The sequence below is a fragment of the Lithobates pipiens genome, unplaced genomic scaffold (assembly GCF_037356315.1).
Source record: "Lithobates pipiens isolate NorthernLeopardFrog02 unplaced genomic scaffold, aLitPip1_a1.2 Scaffold_22, whole genome shotgun sequence".
NCBI lineage: Eukaryota > Metazoa > Chordata > Amphibia > Anura > Ranidae > Lithobates > Lithobates pipiens.
The window spans coordinates 189,211,965-189,233,646 of record NW_027507784.1 but is presented as its reverse complement, the minus strand read 5'-3'; the positions used below and the strand labels follow the sequence as shown (position 1 = coordinate 189,233,646).

Here is a 21,682-nt window from a genome sequence, read left to right as displayed (position 1 = left end):
TTTAATACTTAAAGTGAAACAATAAAAATGAACTATTCCTTTAAATAACATGCCTGGGGGGTGTCTATAATATGACTGTAAAGTGGTGCAGTTTTCCCGTGTTTAGAACAGTAATACAGCAAAATTACATTTCTAAAGGAAAAATTGTCATTTAAAACGAATTGTAGCTGTAATGAATTGTCGGGTTTCGGCAATATAGATAAAACTCGAGCCAAAATGTAAAAACAATGCATGGGGGTCCCCCTAAAATCCATCCCAGGCCCTTCGGGTCTGATAAATAAAAAAAATTGGCGCAGGGGTCCCCCCCCAAAGGGTCTGGTAGGGATTTTAACCCTGGATCAAAATTAAAAAAATGGCGTAGAGGTCCCCCCCAAAATCCATACCAGACCCTTATCTGAGCATGCAACTTGGCAGGCTGCAGGATAAGAGGAGAGGATGAGAACTACCATTGTTAAAGGGGGCTTCCAGATTCTGATAAGCCCCCCGCCTGCACATCCCCACAACCACCGGGCAAGTGTTGTGGGGTTGAGGCCCTTGTCCCCATCAACATGGAGACAAGGTGCTTTGGGGGGCTACTCCAAAGCACTCTCTCCATGTTGAGGGCATGTGGACTGGTACGGCTCCCCCACCCCCTCTTTACCCGCGGCCTGACAGGTTGCATGCTCAGATAAGGGTCTGGTATGGATTTTAAAGGACCCTTACGCCATTTTTTTTTTACATTTTGGTTTGAGGTTCCCCTTAATATTCATACCAGACCCAAAGGGCCTGGTAATGGACTGGGGGGGATCCCATGCTCTTTTTTTCAATGAGTTTTTATCTATATTGCCGAGACCCGACAATTCATTACAGCCATGATCAGTTTTGAATGATAATTTTTAATGTTTCACTTTAAGCATTAAAAAAATCACTGCTCCTGAAAAAAATGTCTGTTTAAAAAAAAAAAATTTGCATTGATCCATGTCCCATGGGGCAGGACCTGGGTCCCCAAACACTTTTTATGACAATAACTTTTGATTATTCATGTTCTTGTCCCATAGACTTACGATGTTCTGCCAAATTTTTTACCTGTTCGCATGTTCTGCTGCGAACCGAACAGGAGGGTGTTCGGCTCATCCCTACTCAGGGCCCTAAGACAACTCTTCTAAATCAACAAATAGCTGAAAGCCCTAAATTTGCTCAAAATCTGGTTAGATTTATCCTACTTGGGGCCAAAATTACGATCGCCCGGGTCTGAAAGAGCCGCAGCATCTCCTTTATCAAGGCAAAAATGAATAATCTCTTGGATAATGTCACAGGAGAAGACGGCAAGCATTCGTCAGAACTCTGTTGAAAAATTTGAGCCAACCTGGGAACCCTCGGCCACCTATATGAAAGTTGCCTTCTAATCCTGCATTTATTTTTTACTTTTAATCTTTTTGATCTTCACCATTTAGTATTAATGTATTGATTCCTGACCTCCTGCACAGGTATCTCTCTTTTCTTTTGCACTCTTCTCTTTTCCCCCACCCTTTCCATTCTGTTCTTCCTATCTAACACTACATCTCTCCCCAAACTCCTTATCTCACACAGAATCCAGTGTTTTTAGTACCCTTTCCAGACTCTCTGGTTACTTAGTAAGTTGTCACTGCCAATGGGGAGGTATGGTTCTAATGGCTAACAAAACCCTAGGAGCAGGCCTCCTGTCCCTATTTTGCTTACACTCCACAACCTACTGAGCAGTGGGGTAAGATTTCCCATTCATGTTAACTCTCTCGACATATCCTCAATTTAGGGACTACAAAGTTGATGGCATACTGTTTAACTGTTTAGGGGGATAATTTTCCAATTGACAAACCTCTGGCGATATTGAGAAGTCTCACTCACAAAATGATATACTATAGTGAAGCCATTTAGAGACTTCCGGATCACAGCGCTACTTGGTACGTTATACCTACAGAAATGTTTTCATATTTTACCCCCTACGGTTTCATTTCTCGGGTCATTCTCCCTTGATATCTCACAGTTTTTGCATGGTTATGTCACGTTCCAGATAAGACCAGAACTGTGTGGACTGCAACAGAGGAAACCTAAATGTGTATAAGTGAAATATGAAGATTTATTAAGAGAAGTGAATAATATAAATACAACCACACAGTGCAATTAACCAACCAGAGACCCCCAAATAACAACAGACAGATATGTACAATAAATGGGAAATACCAGGATCATAAATGATAGCCAGACCAGGGTCATGCACAGAGGATCAGTAGATAAACAAAAGGGCAGTTCCAGAATCAGAGACACAAGCCAGGCCAAGGTCATACACTGGGAGATCAGCAGATGGGGTAAGGAACACAGGACAGGGAGAGCATGGACGGATCAGACTGTAGCAGAGGGATGACGGTAACAGGTGGGACAGGATAGGGACCAGGACAGGGAAACAGGATCAGAAACACAGGCCACAGGTTCAGGGCACAGGAACAGGTTCAGAATCAGGACCAGATCACACAGCAGCAGGTCAGGACGCAAGGACAATACCAAGGCAAACATTAGTGTTTGCCGGGTATTTATATGCCTGTAATTGGTCTAAAGTGACATCTGATTGCATGAGGTGCTGACTGCTCCACACTGCCAGGATCCATCCGCTAGTGGATCCCAATACTGCAGCCCAAAGATGACATAATACTTTCAACAGGGAAAAGCTCCCCTGGCAGTTCCAGACTGCCAGGAGACACCTGCTGGTGGACCACAGTACTGCACGCCAAATATCAGGCCATGTCACCGGCGGATGGAACCTTCCCTGACAGGTTATCTTACCTGTAGCAACCAATGTCTTTGCTCATTTTGTATTGATTGGTTATATTATTGCTTTAAAATTAATAAAAAATATTGAAAGTAATATTTCCCTGTATTTGGCTCTATCCATCTTTCCATCAACTCTGACCAGCTTCCCTATCCCTGCTGAAGAAAAGCATCCCCACGACAAGATGCTGCCACCATCATGTTTCACAGTGGGGATGGTGTGTTCAGGGAGATGTGCAGTGTTAATTTTCCACCACACATAGCATTTTGCTTTTAGGCAAAAAAGTGCAATTTTGGTGCATCTAACCAGACCACTTTCTTCCACATGTTTGCTGCATCCCCCACATGGCTTCTCACAAACTGCAAAAAGGATGTCTTATGGCTTTCTTTCAACAATGGCTTTCTTCTTGCCACTCTTCCATCATGGCCAGATTTGTGGAGTGCATGACTAGCAGTTGTCCTGTAGACAGATTCTCCCACCTGAGATATGGATCTCTGCACCTCTTTCAGAGTCGCCATGGGCCTCTTGGCTGCTTCTCTGATTAATGCTCTCCTTGCCTGGCCTTTACTTTTTCAGATGATGAATTGAACGATGCTCCATAAGATGTTCAAAGTTTGGGATGTTTTTTTAAAACCTATCCTTGCTTTCAACTTCTCCACAACTTTCATCCTTGACCTGTCTGGTGTGTTCATTGGCTTTCATAATGCTGTTTGTTCACTAAGGTTCTCGAACAAACCTCTGAGGGATTCACAGAACAGCTATATGAGATTAAATTACACACAGGTGGACACTATTCACTAATTAGGTTACTTCTGAAAGTGCTCAGGGGTTAGTTATCTGAGAAAATGTTACATGCCACTCCATGTTCATGTGTCTGATTGTGTTGGTACCAGAACTATGCAGGCACCATTGGGGGGCAAAAATATCACTCTGCCGTGATGAAGTTAAATCACAGACCAAGCACCCACAGCCACTGCAGAGTAGAACCATTGGTACATGAGTGTGCAGTATAAAATCCATGCCTCAAATAGTAAGCTTTTAAGCAGGGCCTTCCTATTGTGAAAGGCTAAGGCAGAATTTAAAAAAAAAAATGAAACAAGCCCCCTGAAGCTATTCCATGCAATACCAGGCAGAACTTTTTTTTAAACACTGGACTTTCATTTTTAAAAATGAAACTGTCTTCATTCGATTTTACAATATCTCAAGTAATATCAGGGAAATACATTTTAGTCAAGCTAATGATTTAAAAAATCCATCATATTCACTGTACAGTACAGAAGAGTCTATTCAAGCACCAGAATTTAACAAAGCAAATTACTGCTGCTAAAAATCAACACTATTCAAAGCTTACACCCTTCACATTCAGAAAAAAATGACTGTCAGAATCTTTTGTGTTTATAAACTATAACCAACTGAGTCTGACAATATATACTAATAGACTTATACTTCAAAAAATGAATGTAAGACATATTGAGCACTGTGAAACTAATAGCTGCTTGTGCATAAGCATATGGATTATTTATTTATTGATTCTAAAACTGTCCCTGGGCACACGGAGCTCGATGGAGGGCAATATATGACCTACAAGAACCTTATGGTTAAAGGCATTGTACACCTTCAAAACATTTTTGTTGTTTTACCTACATATTAATGTAGTTATATTCCCTGTGTTTTTGTTTGCCTCACCTTGTGATGATTGGCTCACATGTTGTGGCTGAAGTTTGTAGTGTCATGTTTGTAGTGTCATGGCTGATCGATTCCTCTATGGCAATGTATTAATTACCTAGCGGTCCCTTGGGAAAGGCAACTTTTTGTTCTGGGTCAAACAGCATCCAGTGCATGCCTTGCCATTTGCTCTATGTTGCAACACAAATGCAGGAGTGCATATGAGATGAAAACACATATCTCCTACCATGGTAAGCTCTGTTAATTGCTCTGCTTGTTTGTGTCTGTTTCACATCTAATTACTATTTAACATTCACCTGCAGATCGCTGGACAGAAAGATGCAGGAAGTGTGAGATACAGGCATACCCCACTTTTAAGTACACAATGGGGTTTATTTACTAAAGCTGGAAAGTGCAAAATCAGGCTCACTTCTGCATAGAAACCAATGAGCTTCCAGGCTCTATTACCAAAGCTTAATTGAACAAGCTGGGGTTAGAAGCTTTTTGGTTTCTATGCAGAAGTGAGCCTGATTTTGCACTTTCCAGCTTTAGTAAATAAACCCCATTGTGTACTTAAAAGTGGGTATGCCTGTATGTAGTTTTTTCACAGGAAATGTAAATTCTCAGGTTACAGACATAGGCCATGAATGAACCAATGCAGTGCCATGTTGCATGCTTAATCTTTGAATAAAAACAAATGAAAAATGAAATTTATGATGATGATTGTGAAGAATATGAACATTTGCTCTACTATAGGCTGTGCATTCAGGCCAACAAATTACACCATTAAATTACATGATTATTGCACATCTTATGCAAATGAAAAGCACAAGGTGCAGGTAGGAAGGTTTATAATCACTTTAAAATAGAAAAAAGTAAGCAGGACTAAATCAATAGTGGGGTCAGCATGAAGACAGTTTTTCACCTTAGTGCCTGTGATGTCCCTTTGATGGGGTATTTTGTGGCACTGGCAATACTTATCTGTCAATTTGTATATATGCTGGCTTTCTGGGATGTTCCAGCATGTTCCATCATTGATTTAAGGTATGTGCACAAGCTTCTCAGGGTATTTTAGCTGCTAGGAGACAGACAGAGAAAGGGATAGACAGAGAAGCTGGATTGTCAAATTGACCAACAGTTGATCATGCACACATCCAGCATAAGACTTTTTGGGGGGGGGGTCATGCCTAGCAACTGGCACCAGGTCTGACTATTTTCAAGTGTGGTGTTGGCCGGATATTGAAGTGCTGTCTTGGTATGAGCGGCACTGGATTTTCCAGCTAGCAGGCAAACCACTCAGGGGCAGCAGGAAACTGGTCAGTGTTTTTAGACTGGGGGTTACATGACCTTCAATGACAATTCAACAGCAAAAAAACTTTTCAGCAAATGTGACTAATAGAATAATCTTTACCATCATAGATCATCAGAGACAAATGCAGTCCTTAGGAGGTGCACATTTTATCTAAAGAAGAATAGCTTAGTTCTTTTCTGCAGGTGGTATGATTTGCTTGCACTCATTATCTAGCTAATGTGATTGTGGCAATTGTGTACAAAAATATCCACAATGATTACAGAGGCAGGGTTTCTGGGTTTAAGTGCACTCTCAATAATATGCAGCCTTTTTGTTGTGGAAACTTATCCGTCACAACGTTGGCCCCATTGGATCCCACATACTCAAAGACCAAAGATCTATGGTATAGTACCAGATGGTCTTTTCGGAGACAGGAGAGTCTCATGAAAGGAACCTAGAGGGTCTAGTGAGGGGTCCAAAGAATCCTTTTTAGTCCACAAACCAGTTAGTCCACCCAGTAGAGAATTTCAGAGATATGCTGTGATATCCGGTCAACTCACATTGCCCTACATTGTCGTAAGTCTGGGTTAGGATAAAATATGATCATCACTGTTAATTTTTTATCAGATTAGCCAATATAATAGCATTATAATACACAGACCCCTGTACTTCTGGGTTTATAGTAAAGCAAACTGTAAAGCATAAGACATGGGGAACGATAGTTTATTTGGTGTGAAGTACCAGTCATGACTTCTTACAAAATAGTTATTGCATATGATTGACCCAGGTAGATCATGTGAAGGACAAAAACAGGGTATGGAATAAATAGAACAGTCTACTATACTGTATATGTTATTTCTCCAATTGCATTTGCTGACTGATTATTTATTTTTGAAACAGATTCTGGTTGTTCTTCACTGCCCAGTTCAGAAAGTGCCACCGTGAGTATTGAATTCATAATTATAATTATACTAGGTATAACAACTTTTATATGTGGGAGGTAACTGTTGTTTATCTTTGTTGCTGTGGGCAAAGCAAGAGCCTACACAAAGTCAAAACTTCTGTCGTTAAAAGTGGAATCCTATAGGGAAAACTAAGCCCAAGCTATTCATCATTATGGTTTACTTGTAATAACTTGCTGGAAATGCTGTTTTTCCTAACTTTATGTGCTGCTTTGATGTAGTCAGTAATGGGCTGGCTTTGGGCATTACCATATAATAGAATTATGAATTATAGAAATGCATTTGATATACTTTTACAAAAAATATTGTTTAGATAAACATTGGGACATACAGTAGATATTTACAGTACTATCGTTTGTTATGTAGGACTTGCTTTATGAATATATGTTGATGCAAAAGCAAAATTTACCCTAAAGCATTTAAAAACACTTTCATGCAATAAAGCAATATTAGGATCTAAGCTAAAATTGAGCATTTTTATAATGCTATATTGTGAGTTGACCTACATAGTGCAAAATAACTGCTGGGAAGCACTAAGCTACTGGATCCACTACTAGAAGCTGGAAAAGAGCTTCAGCAAATTACTTCCCTACAACAGGTGAGTACCTTAACCGGTTCCCGACCAGCGTACAACGATGTACGTCGACAGAATGGCACGGGCAGGCATATTGGCGTACATGTACGTCCAATCTTCAATGCCGCCCTGCCATCGGGAGCGCGCCGGCGGCGGTGCGCTCCCGCGCTGGTCGGGACCCCTGTGAGTCCGGTCGCGGGACCCGCGATCGTCTCACGGGAAGGCTGAATGGAGGAAATGCCGTGTAAACAGCATTTCTCCATTCTGCCTAGCAACTAGTGACGCTGATCAGTGTTCACTAAATGAAAGCCCAACCCCCCCCCCACAGTTAGTAACACAACCCTAGGAACACTTAACCCCTACACTGCCACCCACTGGTTAACCCCTTCACTGCCGGTGTCATTTACACAGGAATCAGTGCATTTATATAGCAGTGATTACTGTATAAATGACAATGGTCCCAAAAATGTGTCAAAAATGTCCGATGGGTCCCCCACAATGTCGCAGTCACAATAAAAATCGCTGATCGCCGCCATTACTAGTAAAAAAAAAAAAAAAAAAATTATTAATAAAAATGCTATAAAACTATCCCTATTTTGTAAACTTTTGCGCAAACCAATCAATAATCGCTTATTGCGCTTTTTTTACCAAAAATATGTAGAAGAATACGTATCGGCCTTAACTGAGGGAAAAAAATGTTTTTTTGATATATTTTTGGGGGATATTTATTATAACAAAAAGTAAAAAATAATGCGTTTTTTTCAAAATTGTCGCTCTATTTTTGTTTATAGCGCAAAAAATAAAAACCGCAGGGGTGATCAAATACCACCAAAAGAAAGCTCTATTTGTGGGAAAAAAAGGACGTCAGTTTTGTTTGGGAGCCACGTCGCACGACCGCGCAATTGTCAGTTAAAGCGACGGAGTTCTGAATCGCAAAAAGTGGTCTGGTCTTTGACCAGCAAAATGGTCCGGTCTGTAAGTGGTTAAAACTGAATCCATGGGTGCATTTACCTAGCAGGTAGAAACAATCTGTAGACTTCACAACATGGTATAATCCAAGACTAGTCTGTCACTCTCGCTAACTAGGCAGCACACAAGTTAGGGAGCAGCATTTCTGGTAGGTTATGGAATATTAAATAGTATATGGAAGACTTTCTGACAATATTGTCGCCTTTCATTAACAGATCTATCTAACAATTTTCCTGACAGCTGTCTTTTAAACAAAAGTGAAAATTATAGCACTTAACCCATTGTTAGTGTCCCAACATCCTGCAGTCTAAGATGTGGAGAAAACTATTTCCTCCTGTATATTAAAGAAAACATATTAAGCAAATATGTAGGCTTAATTACCTCTTCTTTTGAAACCACTAGCACCCTGGCTGTTATGTTGAGTTGGTACTTGGAACATGGTCAAGAGTTCTAACTCAAAGTATAAAACAAAAGTAAAAAATGTCAGCCTCCATATTTATCTCAGTGCAAGTTTCTTCAAAGTCATAATTTAAAAATGAACTCTGGTATATTTAAAAAGAAGGGCTGTATTTTAACAATAAATTACTAACTATAGCCAATTAACAAATGTAACTATGTTCCTTGCAATGAGAGAACAGCTGACTTATCTCTGAACCTGAAACTCTTGAACATTTTGTATCTGACCTTCCCTTCAATACAGTGTAGTTATCTTTTAAACTGTGCATTGGGGTTGATTTACGAAAGGCAAATAGACTGTGCACTTTGCAAAGTTGCTCCAGAGCTTAGTAGGTGTGCAGAAGGTCTGCTGACTTTTATCATTCAATCACATGCAAGCAAAAATGTTGTTTTTTTTTTTAAATTTCCCTTGCACGTGATTGGGTATTCTTCAGGTTTACCTCATTGCAAAGTGCACAGTGTATTTGCCTTTAGTAAATCAACCCCACAGTCCCTGAAAGACTTTTGATAGATGTGAGCAGTCTCAGTCAGTGTCTTGCACCATCCAAATAATAATAGTGGATTGCAGGTGATGCTAGCTATCCCAATACTGATAAGATTATTAAAAACGTTTATGCTCAAAATATAAGATGTATCATATACCACAGTGATTTAACAATGCCTATTCACAGTACTGCTGGCCATAAACAGTTCAAATCTCAACCAGTTCAGCAAGAACCAGCTGAGATTTGAACCATGTATGGGCAGGCTGATTGTGTTTGAACTTGGGGATAACCAGCATGTCAGATTTTTCATACGATTATTGCTAGCAACTATAGCCACGTCCCCCATCGGGAGGGATTCTTCCATCAACACTTTTAAAAACAACATTAATGACTAGCATCTTCATCTTCACAATAACAGCAGGATGATACATCTCACTGGGCTACCCTTCAAACATTCTCCTCAAAGCACTCTTTGACTGCTGCTCAAGATTTTCCTCTATATCTAACACTTCTGTTAAAGACCCATGAAAACAAATGGAGATAGGTGCTGGGCACAGCACAAGGCTGCACCTAGCTGATAGCCAAGGAACCTCTGTGTAGTAAGTGGCCAGGTTGGCATGGATTTATTTTCATGTTTCTTTTTGTTTTGTGGTTTTTGGACCATTGTAAATAGTTTAAATAATCCATACCTTTGTTTTTTTTACCTTCTCTGTTGTTTGATCATTTCTGTGTGGTGAACCCATCCAGGGGGTCACACACACCAGCTGCCAAGCTAACAATATGTTAAAACTCCCAAATCAAAAGTAGAAAATAGAAAAACATATTTTCACAATATACTTGCCATTTTATTTTAATGTAAACATCTGAGGACATCATAGGGTTACAAGAATGTGTGCAGAATGTCCAACTGGATCAAAACTAAGTAAGCCCAAGTAGAAAAAACATTGTTGAAAATATGTTAAGAACTCTCCAGAAAACAAATGCACTGTAACTGTCACTGTATATGATTTTCATATTTGACCTATTATAATTCTGAATACTGTGCATATAGGTGGTTCTCTCAATGACTTGTTCTTTTAGATGGTAAAAGCTCTTACCAGACATCCTCAGCATCTTCATCACACTCTGCTCCAAACTGACAAATATCACAGGTTGATGTCTCCTTTTGACTGGTCTCCCCAGAGCCTTCATTGGCTGCAAAATACAAACAGAAATACAATAAGAACTGCAGCTGAATCATACTGTATGCTGTTGTTATGCTGTTGGGGGATTAAAAAAAATTTTGTTGGGGAGATAAAGAATATTCAGTTTTGAAAAACTGTGGAAACCACAACATACAATATATTCCAACACCTATAAATATTATAAAATGAGTAAGATTACAAATAATACATCATATCATAACAAGTAGGACATACATTGCAATCATAGGAATATGATTTACAACAAAGTTTGTCATTTACAGTATATTGGAATCACCATTTAATCTTTAAAAGTAAGGAATGGGGGGCATTAATTTGACAGTAGTAATCGTAAAACATCTACCCTTTCTAATGTCCCCAAGTACTTTCTATTTGTACATGAAAGTGATATAACAGGATTTTCATTCCACAACCAGGGCCGTAGATAAGTTTTTGTTCGGGGGGTTCAGCAGCAGGTACTAAGTAAAAGCCTTTTAAATAATATAAATTGTGACAAAATTATACAGACTGGAAAAGGGAAAGACGACATGTGTTGGCCCTAGTAAGCGATCGCATCCTTAATTGTATTTTATCAGGTCCTTTGGAAAATCAAACCTGATTTCAGTTTTTTCCTTCTACCAGTTTTTATGATGCTGTTGGCTATTGTCCAACAGCACTTTACAAGCACTCTGCGCTCCAGAGCCCAGGCAAAGCTCCTCTCCCAAGCCCAAGGTGGGAGTGGCACTGCAAGCCAACAGGAATACATGGTGTGCAGTGTGCAGAACTACATGCTCCGCCGGCTCCCACTGTGCTGCCTGGTGATAGATCTGTCAGCCTTCAGCTCAAACCCAATAGACTGACCCGGAATTGTATCACAACATGCATGCGGGTATGCCTTATGATCTATTACACTTGCTGCAGTAGCATTATTACACTCGGTGTGCCACTGACTGCAGTGCTGTCCATCGTTGGTGTCATGTGTGGCTGAACACCCTTGACATACCCCCCCCCCCCCCCATTATCTACGCCCCTGTCCACAACTGACAGTTTGCTTTTGCTTTCAATAATGGTGGTGGATTCCACTGTAAATTACTTGAACTGAAAGCCTTTTGGATTTTCCATTTAAAGACTGAAGACCCAAATGGGCCTAATTGCTAACAAAAAACAATTCATAAAGGAAGAGCTCTACATAATTAGTTTGAATCAAAAGTACAGACTAGTGTTAGCAAGTGACCATAATAAAGTTTTTAACGTGACAAGTTATAGTTCATCCAAATTTAAAGTGGTCATGTACAGCTGCTTTTTGGCAAATTCTTAATGAGGTAGCATCTGTATAACTATGAACAATGACAACATAACCAAGCAAAAGAATGTAGCTAACCTGTACATAATCAATCAATATGCAATGCAGACTGCTAAGTATTGTGCTATAGATTATGATCCCTTGATGAATGGCACAGGTATAGTGTATCCAAACATCAGAACTTTCCTTGCCCAGGTTGTCCAGTGCCCAGTACCACTGTCATCTTTTAACTTATCCTTTTCCAACCTTTTTACCCCATGGAACCCTTGAAAAAAATGTATATATATATATATATATATATATATATACACAGTGGGGACGGAAAGTATTCAGAACCCCTTAACTTTTTCACTTTTTGTTATATTGCAGTCATTTGCTAAAATCATTTAAGTTCATTTTTTTCCTTATTAATGTACACACAGCACCACATATTGTCAGAAAAACACAGAATTGTTGACATTTTCGCAGATTTCTTAAAAAAGAAAAACTGAGATGACATGGTCCTAAGTATTCAGACCCTTTGCTGTGACATTTCTTCTGATCATCCTTGAGATGGTTGTACACCTTCATTTTGAGTCCAGCTGTGTTTGATTATACTGATTGGACTTGATTAGGAAAGCCGCACACCTGTCTATATAAGACCTTACAGTTCACAGTGTACGTCAGAGCAAATGAGAATCATGAGGTCAAAGGAACTGTCTGAAGAGCTCAGAGACAGAATTGTGGCAAGGCACAGATCTGGCCAAGGTTACAAAAACAATTCTGATGCACTTCAGGTTCCTAAGAGCACAGTGGCCTCCCTAATCCTTAAATGGAAGACGTTTGGGATGACCATAACCCTTCCTAGAGCTGGCCGTCCGGCCAAACTGAGGTATCGGGGGAGAAATGCCTTGGTGAGAGAGGTAAAGAAGAACCCAAAGATCACTGTGGCTCAGCTCCAGAGATGCAGTCGGGAGATGGGAGAAAGTTGTAGAAAGTCAACCATTGCTGCAGCCCTCCACCAGTGGGGGCTTTATGGCAGAGTGGCATGACAGAAGCTTCTCCTCAGTGCAAGACACATGAAAGTCTGCATGGAGTTTACTAAAAAAACACCTGAAGGACTACAAGATGGTGAGAAATAAGATTCTCTGGTCTGATGAGAACAAGATAGAACTTTTTGGCCTGAATTCTAAGGGGTATATGTGGAGAAAACTAGGCACTGCTCATCACCTGTCCAATACAGTCCCAACAGTGAAGCATGGTGGTGGCAGCATCATGCTGTGGGGGTGTTTTTCAGCTGCAGGGACAGGACAACTGGTTGCAATCGAGGGAAAGATGAATGCAGCCAAGTACAGGGATATCCTGGACAAAAACCTTCTCCAGAGTGCTCAGGACCTCAGACTGGGCCGAAGGTTTACCTTCCAACAAGACAATGACCCTAAGCACACAGCTAAAATAATGTTTCATCCCTATAGAGCAGAGGTCTCCAAACTATGGCCCTCCAGTTGTTCAGGAACTACAATTCCCATTATGTCTAGTCATGTCTGTGAATGTCAGAGTTTAACAGTGCCTCATAGGATGTGTAGTTCTGCAACAGCTGGAGGGCCATAGTTTGACGATCCCTGCAATAGGGCATTGGGATGTACTATTCAACTATATTCTTAACGTTTGCAAATTCCAAACTTTACAGGGTGGAAAAAATGGTATGTTCTGCCCTCTTATTTTCTCTTCCATTAGAATGTCTCCCTCTCAATATCTCAGGCTCTATTAAAAACTGGTTGGTAGTAACCTTGTTGAGTGAATGTTGAGAGACTCTGTGACACAAGTCCATCTCATCTGTTTGTGGGATCCTTAGTAGTTGTCCTACTGGGATCCCCCTAATTGTGTGCCTAGGGTGACATGAGTCAGCTCTAAGAACCGTGTTGCCTGATAAGGGTTTCCTGCTAGTCATTACCTTTCCATCTTGTATCAATTGTACATCCAAAAAGGGTAGTGTATGCTAATGTCTATTCCCTGTAAATTTTAAGTTTAATCTGTTGTCATTGAGGTAGTCAAGGAAGCGTTCTAATGAAAAATCAAAACAAAAATCAGATTGTCTGTATAGCAATGAAATAGGCTGATCTGGGGACAGAATGGATGTGTTCCTTCGCCTACCAACCCATATACGGGTTGGTGAGAGAAAATCTAGCGCCCATAGACACTCCACACCTCTAGCAGAAGAACTCACTGTCAATTTGAAAGAAATTATGTGCAAGAAGATACCTCCATACTGTTCAAAATTAACTCCTTCTGGACACATTTGGAGTGTCCGGTTTGGTGATCTTTAATACAAATTGAGTACACTGTGTAAATACAAGCTTTATGGAAATAGCCATCTCTTTTTAAACATTGTGTAATGTGTCTTTTATATTCAATGATGTGAATAAAGATTTTGTACAATTTTAGAATTGATTCTAAGTCACATTTAGCCATTTGTTGCTGCCAAGTCATACACATGAGGGCTTTCTACGTATAGACATTGTAAACAAAGGTATCAGTAGGATGTGAAAGCTTAGTTGTGGGACTCGAGCTGGCCTACCAAGATCCGGATTACAAACACTAGCAAAGCTTTTCTAGATAAGCAACCAGTAATCCACCTATTGTAGTACCAAGGTGAAGGTGCTAGCACAGCTCATCTGCAAATACCAAGGAAAGAAGAACGTTGGGAATTTGTTACACTTCTTCAACCTTTAATGCATATTCTTGCAAAAACATCACAGACAGTGTAGGGCACAGTAAAAGTTAGCAAGTTTTGCTCTACAGTTACTCATAACCTCCTATACCAAGGACAATCTAAAACATATATAGTTTAAACATCAATGAAGTCATGTTAATTGTGTTAATTAGAGGGCCCCTCTCATCCCTCTCAGAGGGGTTTGTAGGGAACCCATTCAAGAGTAACTGCACAACATTTTGTAGCCAGCAAAAGTGGACTTTTGGAACATAGAAACATCTAAAAATATGCATTTTCCCTAAATTGTGACTTGAAAGACTGATCTTTTCTTTAGAATTCCTCCTGTAAAATAGCAGTGCACTACCTGGTATGTGAGGGAGCCAGCCTAGTATCCGAGCTGAAAATCTTAAGTAACACATTTGACACTTTCTATAACTGCTAATGTCAAGAAATTTAGAGTGGGGTTTGGTGATGTCATTGCTGTGCTGCTCACTGTTTTCCTTGCTGCAGGTTCAGACATAAGCAAAGTCCTGCATTTATTAGATCTCCACATACAGAGAAAATCATTGTAAGTCAGCATTGAGGAACAGATCAACTACGGGGAGACCAAAGGCAACATTGTTGACTATTTATTTCTCCTCTGCCTGCCATATTTTTGACAGAGCTTCTACAGTTCAGCTTCACCTTAAGCAATATTAACCATTTTGCATCAGCCCTTGCTCTCTCCTTTAAGGGATACTGAAGGATGGGAGGTGGAGTCCCTATTCATGTGACCATTGTGATTAGCTGTTGTAGAGGTTACTCACCAGCTCCCGATCGTGATTAGGTAGTGGAAGCTCAGGCACTGCTGAGAGCATGCAATGAGCAGACTTATCCACACAGAACAGTGGAGTCGGCTGACACGTTATAGCATACAGCCACTGTGCACTACCACCTGCTCTACTGATCCACATGCGTATTACACCAACAGTAAAAGGTTAACACCCCAAATTATTTTTTTTTTACCTTGTAAATCACAAAGGCAAATTTAATGGTTTAATAACAACTAAAGCTTTTTGTTTCCAATCGAGTGATATAATCATATGCATTATTAATACTTGAAATGTACACTAGTAACTCAATGAGGCTTTTAGTTCTTTAGTAATTTTTTTTTTTTTGCGACTTTGCAATGTATGTCTTTATATCTTTTTTACCAAATACACTGTAGGTAGCTCTTTCTTCTCCATGAATATAGTTGTATAGAGCTAGGAATGTCAAATCAATCACTATCTCTTATATTTATAAAACACCTATTATTACTGGACATGTCAAAGAACCTCAGTTTTGATAAAGAACATCCACTTTGAGAAAGGATTCTGAACTTTATTGTAATATATTGTATACTAAACAAATCACTTTCATGCTTCTTTCCATTTGTAAAAATAAGCAGATGTCTGAGATGCTATACATATTGGCAATGTGGTTGTTTTTATGATTTACATTGTCCAGAACTGTTTTAAGAAAGCTGTTTGTCTTGTTTGCTAGTAAAATTGGTTTCTGTCATCCTGGTTTTGTCAGTTTTATTGAAAGGAAGACACTATATAAAAATTGTTATACCATCTTAAGAGACAAAGCTGACTATAGTAAAGTCAGTGTTATCACAAGTCTCAGTAAGCTTAAGAAAAATCGAATTCATCAACACAGCTGCAAATCAGAAAAATGTATTTTTTATGCCACGTCCAGAAATCTGTTTCCAACACTGTACATAATATCGACGATGTGTAAGCAAACAACTTACAGTACAAAGAGTGTTTTCATGAGCATTTAACATCCAAATGGCTTACATCTCTGCATGTAATAGATTAACAATATTTTTCAGTTTCTGAAGCTGCATGGATTATAATTTGTAAATTAGCTCAACTAAACCAGACACCTAAAATAACTTGTTGTCTACACTTGCTCTATTTTATCGCCACTGAGATTTAGTAGGAATCACGCTGTGCCTGTACTAGAAATAGTCTTTTTCTTGTTCTTGGTTGATATCTCTTTAGCTATGTACATAATGCATAGTGATGAGCATATCTAGGTTGAGTTGGGGACAGTTTTTTTTTTCTTTTATATATATCTATATATCTATATATATATATATATATAGATATATAATTTATTTTCACAAAAAGAGACAAAACATTACAGGGTATTAAGACAAGCAGTCTGTACACTTGAATTAACATCCACATAAACCTGATGGTGTAATACATTTCAGGACACTGTCTTACAAACAGGAGTTTTAAGTTCGGGGCAGGTTTGGCGAACATGACTAAAGTTCAGGTGCCAAATCCTAACCCCACTGAAGTCAGTGGGAGCCAAATTTTACAAAATAGTTCTGCCCATTTTTAGGCTAATAGACAGGAGATTGTCAAACAAATGGCATGGTGGGCGCAATGCTTCTGGAAACATATACTAAAGCAAAAAATAAATAAATAAAACAATGCTTTTAGTAATGCTTCATGTATGACATTAAAAATTTGAAACTCTGTCAATTAACATGTCTGCAGGATGCCTTGACCCTGCGGGTGAAGTGGCACATTTGTACAATTTACATAATCTACTACAGAAACACTGACACTTACAAAGAAATACATGTTTAAAATGCTGGGAAAATGACAGCTTGCAGAAGTTGTATTCTATATATAAACAAAGAAGCCATGGAGTCCATTCATCTATACCAGACCCTTATTATCCTAGATGAGGGTCTCATAGAGAATTTAATAAGTGACCCCTGCACACACACACAAAAAAAAATGGTATGATGTTAAAAAAAAAAAAAACACAGAGTGATGCCTTTTCAAATTCTATAGCCCCCAAAAATTCAATGTTTGGTTTGATCTTGTAATCGGACCAAAACCTTAAGCTCATCTCTAATAGTCAGATAAGTGTACGCATGTGTGAACCAAAGGAACCCCATCATTATTTTTTCTTTTACAAAAAAGCTTGTTGTATTGCTGGCTGGTAATTGTATGTCATATGTTTAGAGTTAGCTGGCTGAGTTAGGAAAAAAATTTAAATGTTTTCATTACAGTTAAAGTACAAGTACGCATTTAGTGCAGTTGCACTGTACATACTTGCTCACCTATTTTTAACATAGTGTGCTGTGTTAAATATTCACCTTGATCTCCATTTCAGGGTCTTCACCAGGTGGCTCTGCTAGGCCCTACACAGCCAAGCTAAAATGTCTCACGCTGGACTGTCTTCAATGTGTGCATTTGAACTGCGGACTATTCATTCTAATGGGCTAGTCATTTTCCAGACCTCCAGGAATATACAGACCACAAATACACGCTGTGAAGATAGATTGGTGAGGGAATTTTCTAGAATGGTTGTGCAGCACTGGGCAAGGCCGCACAAATAAAATCACTGGAAAAGGGAGTAAGGAGAGTTTTTTTTACACAGAACATTGTAAAGAAGGACAAGCAAGTACATACAGTCCAAGTTCAATAGGCGTGAACTTGTACTTTATACATCACAAGTGCATTAATATACTAGAGGAATAGATACTATTCAATGAGCAAAGTGAATGTGCACTGAACTTAGAAAATAAACTGAAGCTGTGTTCATTTCAGTCAAGCAATATTAGCAAAACTTCAATGTATTCTTTTCTCCCTTGCACATGATTGGGTATTCAAAGTGAACACAAAATCTATTTTTTTACTATCATTTACTTTGAAAAGGGAACATATAGAGTCATGCAAAAAAGTAAAAACACCCCATCGGAGGCATGGGCTAATGGCTGAAGTAAGGAGATGCTGATTTTGAAGCTCCCACTGAATCTCAGCTTATTATCAGCAAGGAAATAGAGCTTGCACCGTACACGTTTGCCCAAGATGGCACTGGCCTACAGTGATCCCAGAAAGAGAAAAACATGGATGCAGTGAGTAAGCTTGAGTGATCTGAATGCACCCCAGCGACAGACAATGTCATGCTGACACATACGGGAGATGTAATCAGTGATACAGACATTGTAGCGCTACACATTATTATGGAAGAGTCACATAATGTTGGCATGGTCCTGCCAGCAGAACCTGCAGGATTTGAACATACTGCAGGGGCTCACAGAAACTGTGTGGGACTCACAGGATAATATGGAGCCCACGTTTATGATTATATTTCTTGCAGTTCATTTATGCAATACATCACTATCTACTCTTAACTTTCAGTGCAGGGCAACAGAGAGGATATGGCAATCATCCGACATGATATACAGAAATTAAGGGAATGAACATCAGTACTGAATGGCCAAATAAGCTCAATGGATGAGGTTGCACCATTAATATGCGATCTTAAGCTACGGGGCTACAAACAACTGATCATGATAATTGCTTGGAAGACATAGAAAACAGATTGAGGTAGAGCAATATCAGAATGCTTTGCTTTCTAGCAAGCATTGAGGGCAAAACCCCAACTGAATACATTGGAACGTGGCTCTTTGAGGTTTTTGGGGAAAAGATATGTTTACACACTTTTTTGGGGTGTAAAGGGTGCACAGGATCCCTGCAAGACTTTTGCCTCCAGGCATTTCCCCCAGACCATTTATCCTGTGGATGTTGCACTACAAAGACAGGAATATCATTCTGAATCTGGCTATCACTTAAGGCAATGTTGAAATCAGTGGCTCCAAAGTTAAATTTTTTCAGACTTTTCTTTGAAACATCAAGGGCAGAGAGTTAATTACACAGAGGTTTAAAAGAGACACCACCATCTCCAACTCTCATATGCAATGTTATACCTTTCAAAGTCAAGAGCTACAGCTGGGGCACATTTCTTTGATAATCTTTGGACAGCACCCTTTTGGCTGGACAACAAATTGTACCTTCCTCCCAATCAAGGAAAATCCTAAACTTCTTCAATCACTAACCTTTCAATATCTAGATCACACTTTAACCTCAATAACACTCCTCTTAGGGTGGATCTAATAGATTAGAGACATTGCTGCTTCTAGATTACCCACCACAGCCCTAATCACAAGTATGAGTACAAAACAATTTCTTGTTGGGTGAACTTTCCTGTCTGGTATTCTGATAATATTGTGATCATTAACATTATAGAGTATAAAACACACAAGTCGGTGTACAGAAAAGAGCAATATATATATATAAAAGTTTAATAACATAAGATACAACCCAATGCACGGGCTGGCAATAAGTATATAATATAACATACATAATAGAATAGTCTGCAAAGTGGTTGAATGTGGAATAATTATACAGCAAACAGAACAGTGTACATAGTGGGACAATCTGGAGCATGCAAAGGGCAGGAGTATGAGTATGTGACTTTTAGAACAGCATTCAGAATGGAGAATTCTGCATGGCATGCAGAGAGGAGATATCCAGAGTATGTAAAACACAGCACAGCAAAATAAGTGGAACAGCATGTTTTGCAGATAGAGGGTATGTAACATAAAGCACATCATACAAAGTGGAGGGGTCTGAACTGCAGAGGAGGTCAGTCAACAATATGCAACATACAGCACAGCATACAGTGATCTGATTTGCCTACGGGGGGGGGGGGGTCCAGAGTATGTAAAACAAATCAGAGCATGCAGAGTACAGCAGTTTGCACCACATGCTTTGAGAAGGCTTCCAGAGTGTGCATTTCTTGTGATCCATAGTATGTAAATACAACACAGTATGTCAGTGGAGGGTTACAAACTGTAATAAACAAATGGAATGAATATACACTTCAACCCCAGTACTTTTCTCAATTGTAGTGCTTCAGAGTGAATTCTGTCACTCTGAAATGTAAGAGGATGAGGGCTTCCTGGATCTTTCCTTCATACTAATTACTGCTGCTGATTTGGCTGCCCTATACAATACTTAAAATAACACCATGTATTTGTGGGACTAAATACATGTTTTATGAGCAATGATAGCATGTGATGACATGACATTCATGTTTAAAAGAAACGGTCCTTTCAATTCGGTATAAATAAATCCCTTAAAAAACGCAAAAACACTTATTCCAATAGCAACAATTTCTTAAACCCTTTTGCAATATTCTGCTGCCTGACTGCAGTGATGACTGTTTTTAACATTACCCCCCCCCCCCCCACAACCTTTCTTTATTTCCGTATATACTACTGTTAAGATGAGAACCTTGATAACCACAGATATCTCAGAAAGAGTAATTTTCTTAAAATTTCCCAGGGCTGCAGGAGGCTGATGCTGAAGATGTTCATTTTCACACTTGGATTTTTCTTTTTTTTTTACAACTGGTGCTTTTAAAGACTTAAGAATATGTTTTATCTGCTAGCAAAGGTTCTACTTTTCTTTAAAAAAAAAAAAAACTGGAATAAGAAAATATACAGGCTGTCGTTGCTGACCTGTCATTTTATAAATGCTGGTTACTTGGTTGCTACATTGAGTCAAAGGCTTCAAAACTTGCTGTGTGCTTGTTCCATGTAAGGGATTCCAAAATTACTGAAACCAAACCAAATACAGATCGGCAACTGGGAGGGGGGAGGGGGGGTAGCATTAGATTGTTGTGTACCAGGTACCTTTATATTTAATTATAATTTAAAAAAAATGACAGTATCTTGACCTCTTTTTTTCATAATGAATACTTTTATATTAAGTAAAATGTGATGACACCAGAACCATCTTAAAATTAAAATCAAGCTTTCAGTCAATTTAATTTTTATTAACCATTTTTAAATTTTTTGTCCAATATATATATGTATACATATGTATGTATATATATATATATATATATATATATATATATATATATATATATATATATATATATATATATATATACACATACACACACATATATATATATATATATATATATATATATATATATATATCCTAAACAGCAAGTGATTATATCAAGATGGAGCCATGGTCCTGGTATAAACAATTCAGCCTACCCCCAACTATCCCCTGGGCTCTCCTGTTCCACGGGGTAGCCCAGGACCACTGGTATTTTGGAGACAAAACAGGGAGTCCCGTAAAGAAGAAGGTGCATCCTGACCTATCATTTATAAATCAAAGATTAAAGTGAGTGTATAGTGTGGAAGGTGAAGGCCACAACGGAAATTGCACATGGGGATTAGTATGGACCACACAATTTTAAATATGAAGAGGACGCCTGAGTTAAAGTGGGACTTTTATCACTATACACATGGTGGTATTAATATTTAGGGCAAAGATTTTCCAGCACATTGGAATTTTTTTGCTAATTTACATTTATATTAATATTTTGTAGTGCATGACATATATATGATTAGATTGATGGTATATGTGACAGACCTAGCCGGGACACAGGCTTTTGGAGAG

General features: G+C 39.0%; 1 protein-coding gene across 2 annotated transcripts in view; it reads right to left on the bottom strand.

Annotated features, from left to right (window-relative positions):
- The window catches only part of TMEFF2 (transmembrane protein with EGF like and two follistatin like domains 2), a 955,470-nt gene that overhangs the window by 489,855 nt on the left and 443,933 nt on the right, over positions 1 to 21,682 (bottom strand). For both annotated transcript variants that reach the window (XM_077448742.1, XM_077448743.1), the window contains exon 5: positions 10,282 to 10,378. In XM_077448742.1, the coding sequence (XP_077304868.1) occupies positions 10,282 to 10,378 (97 nt within the window). The remainder of the gene's footprint in view (positions 1 to 10,281; positions 10,379 to 21,682) is intronic.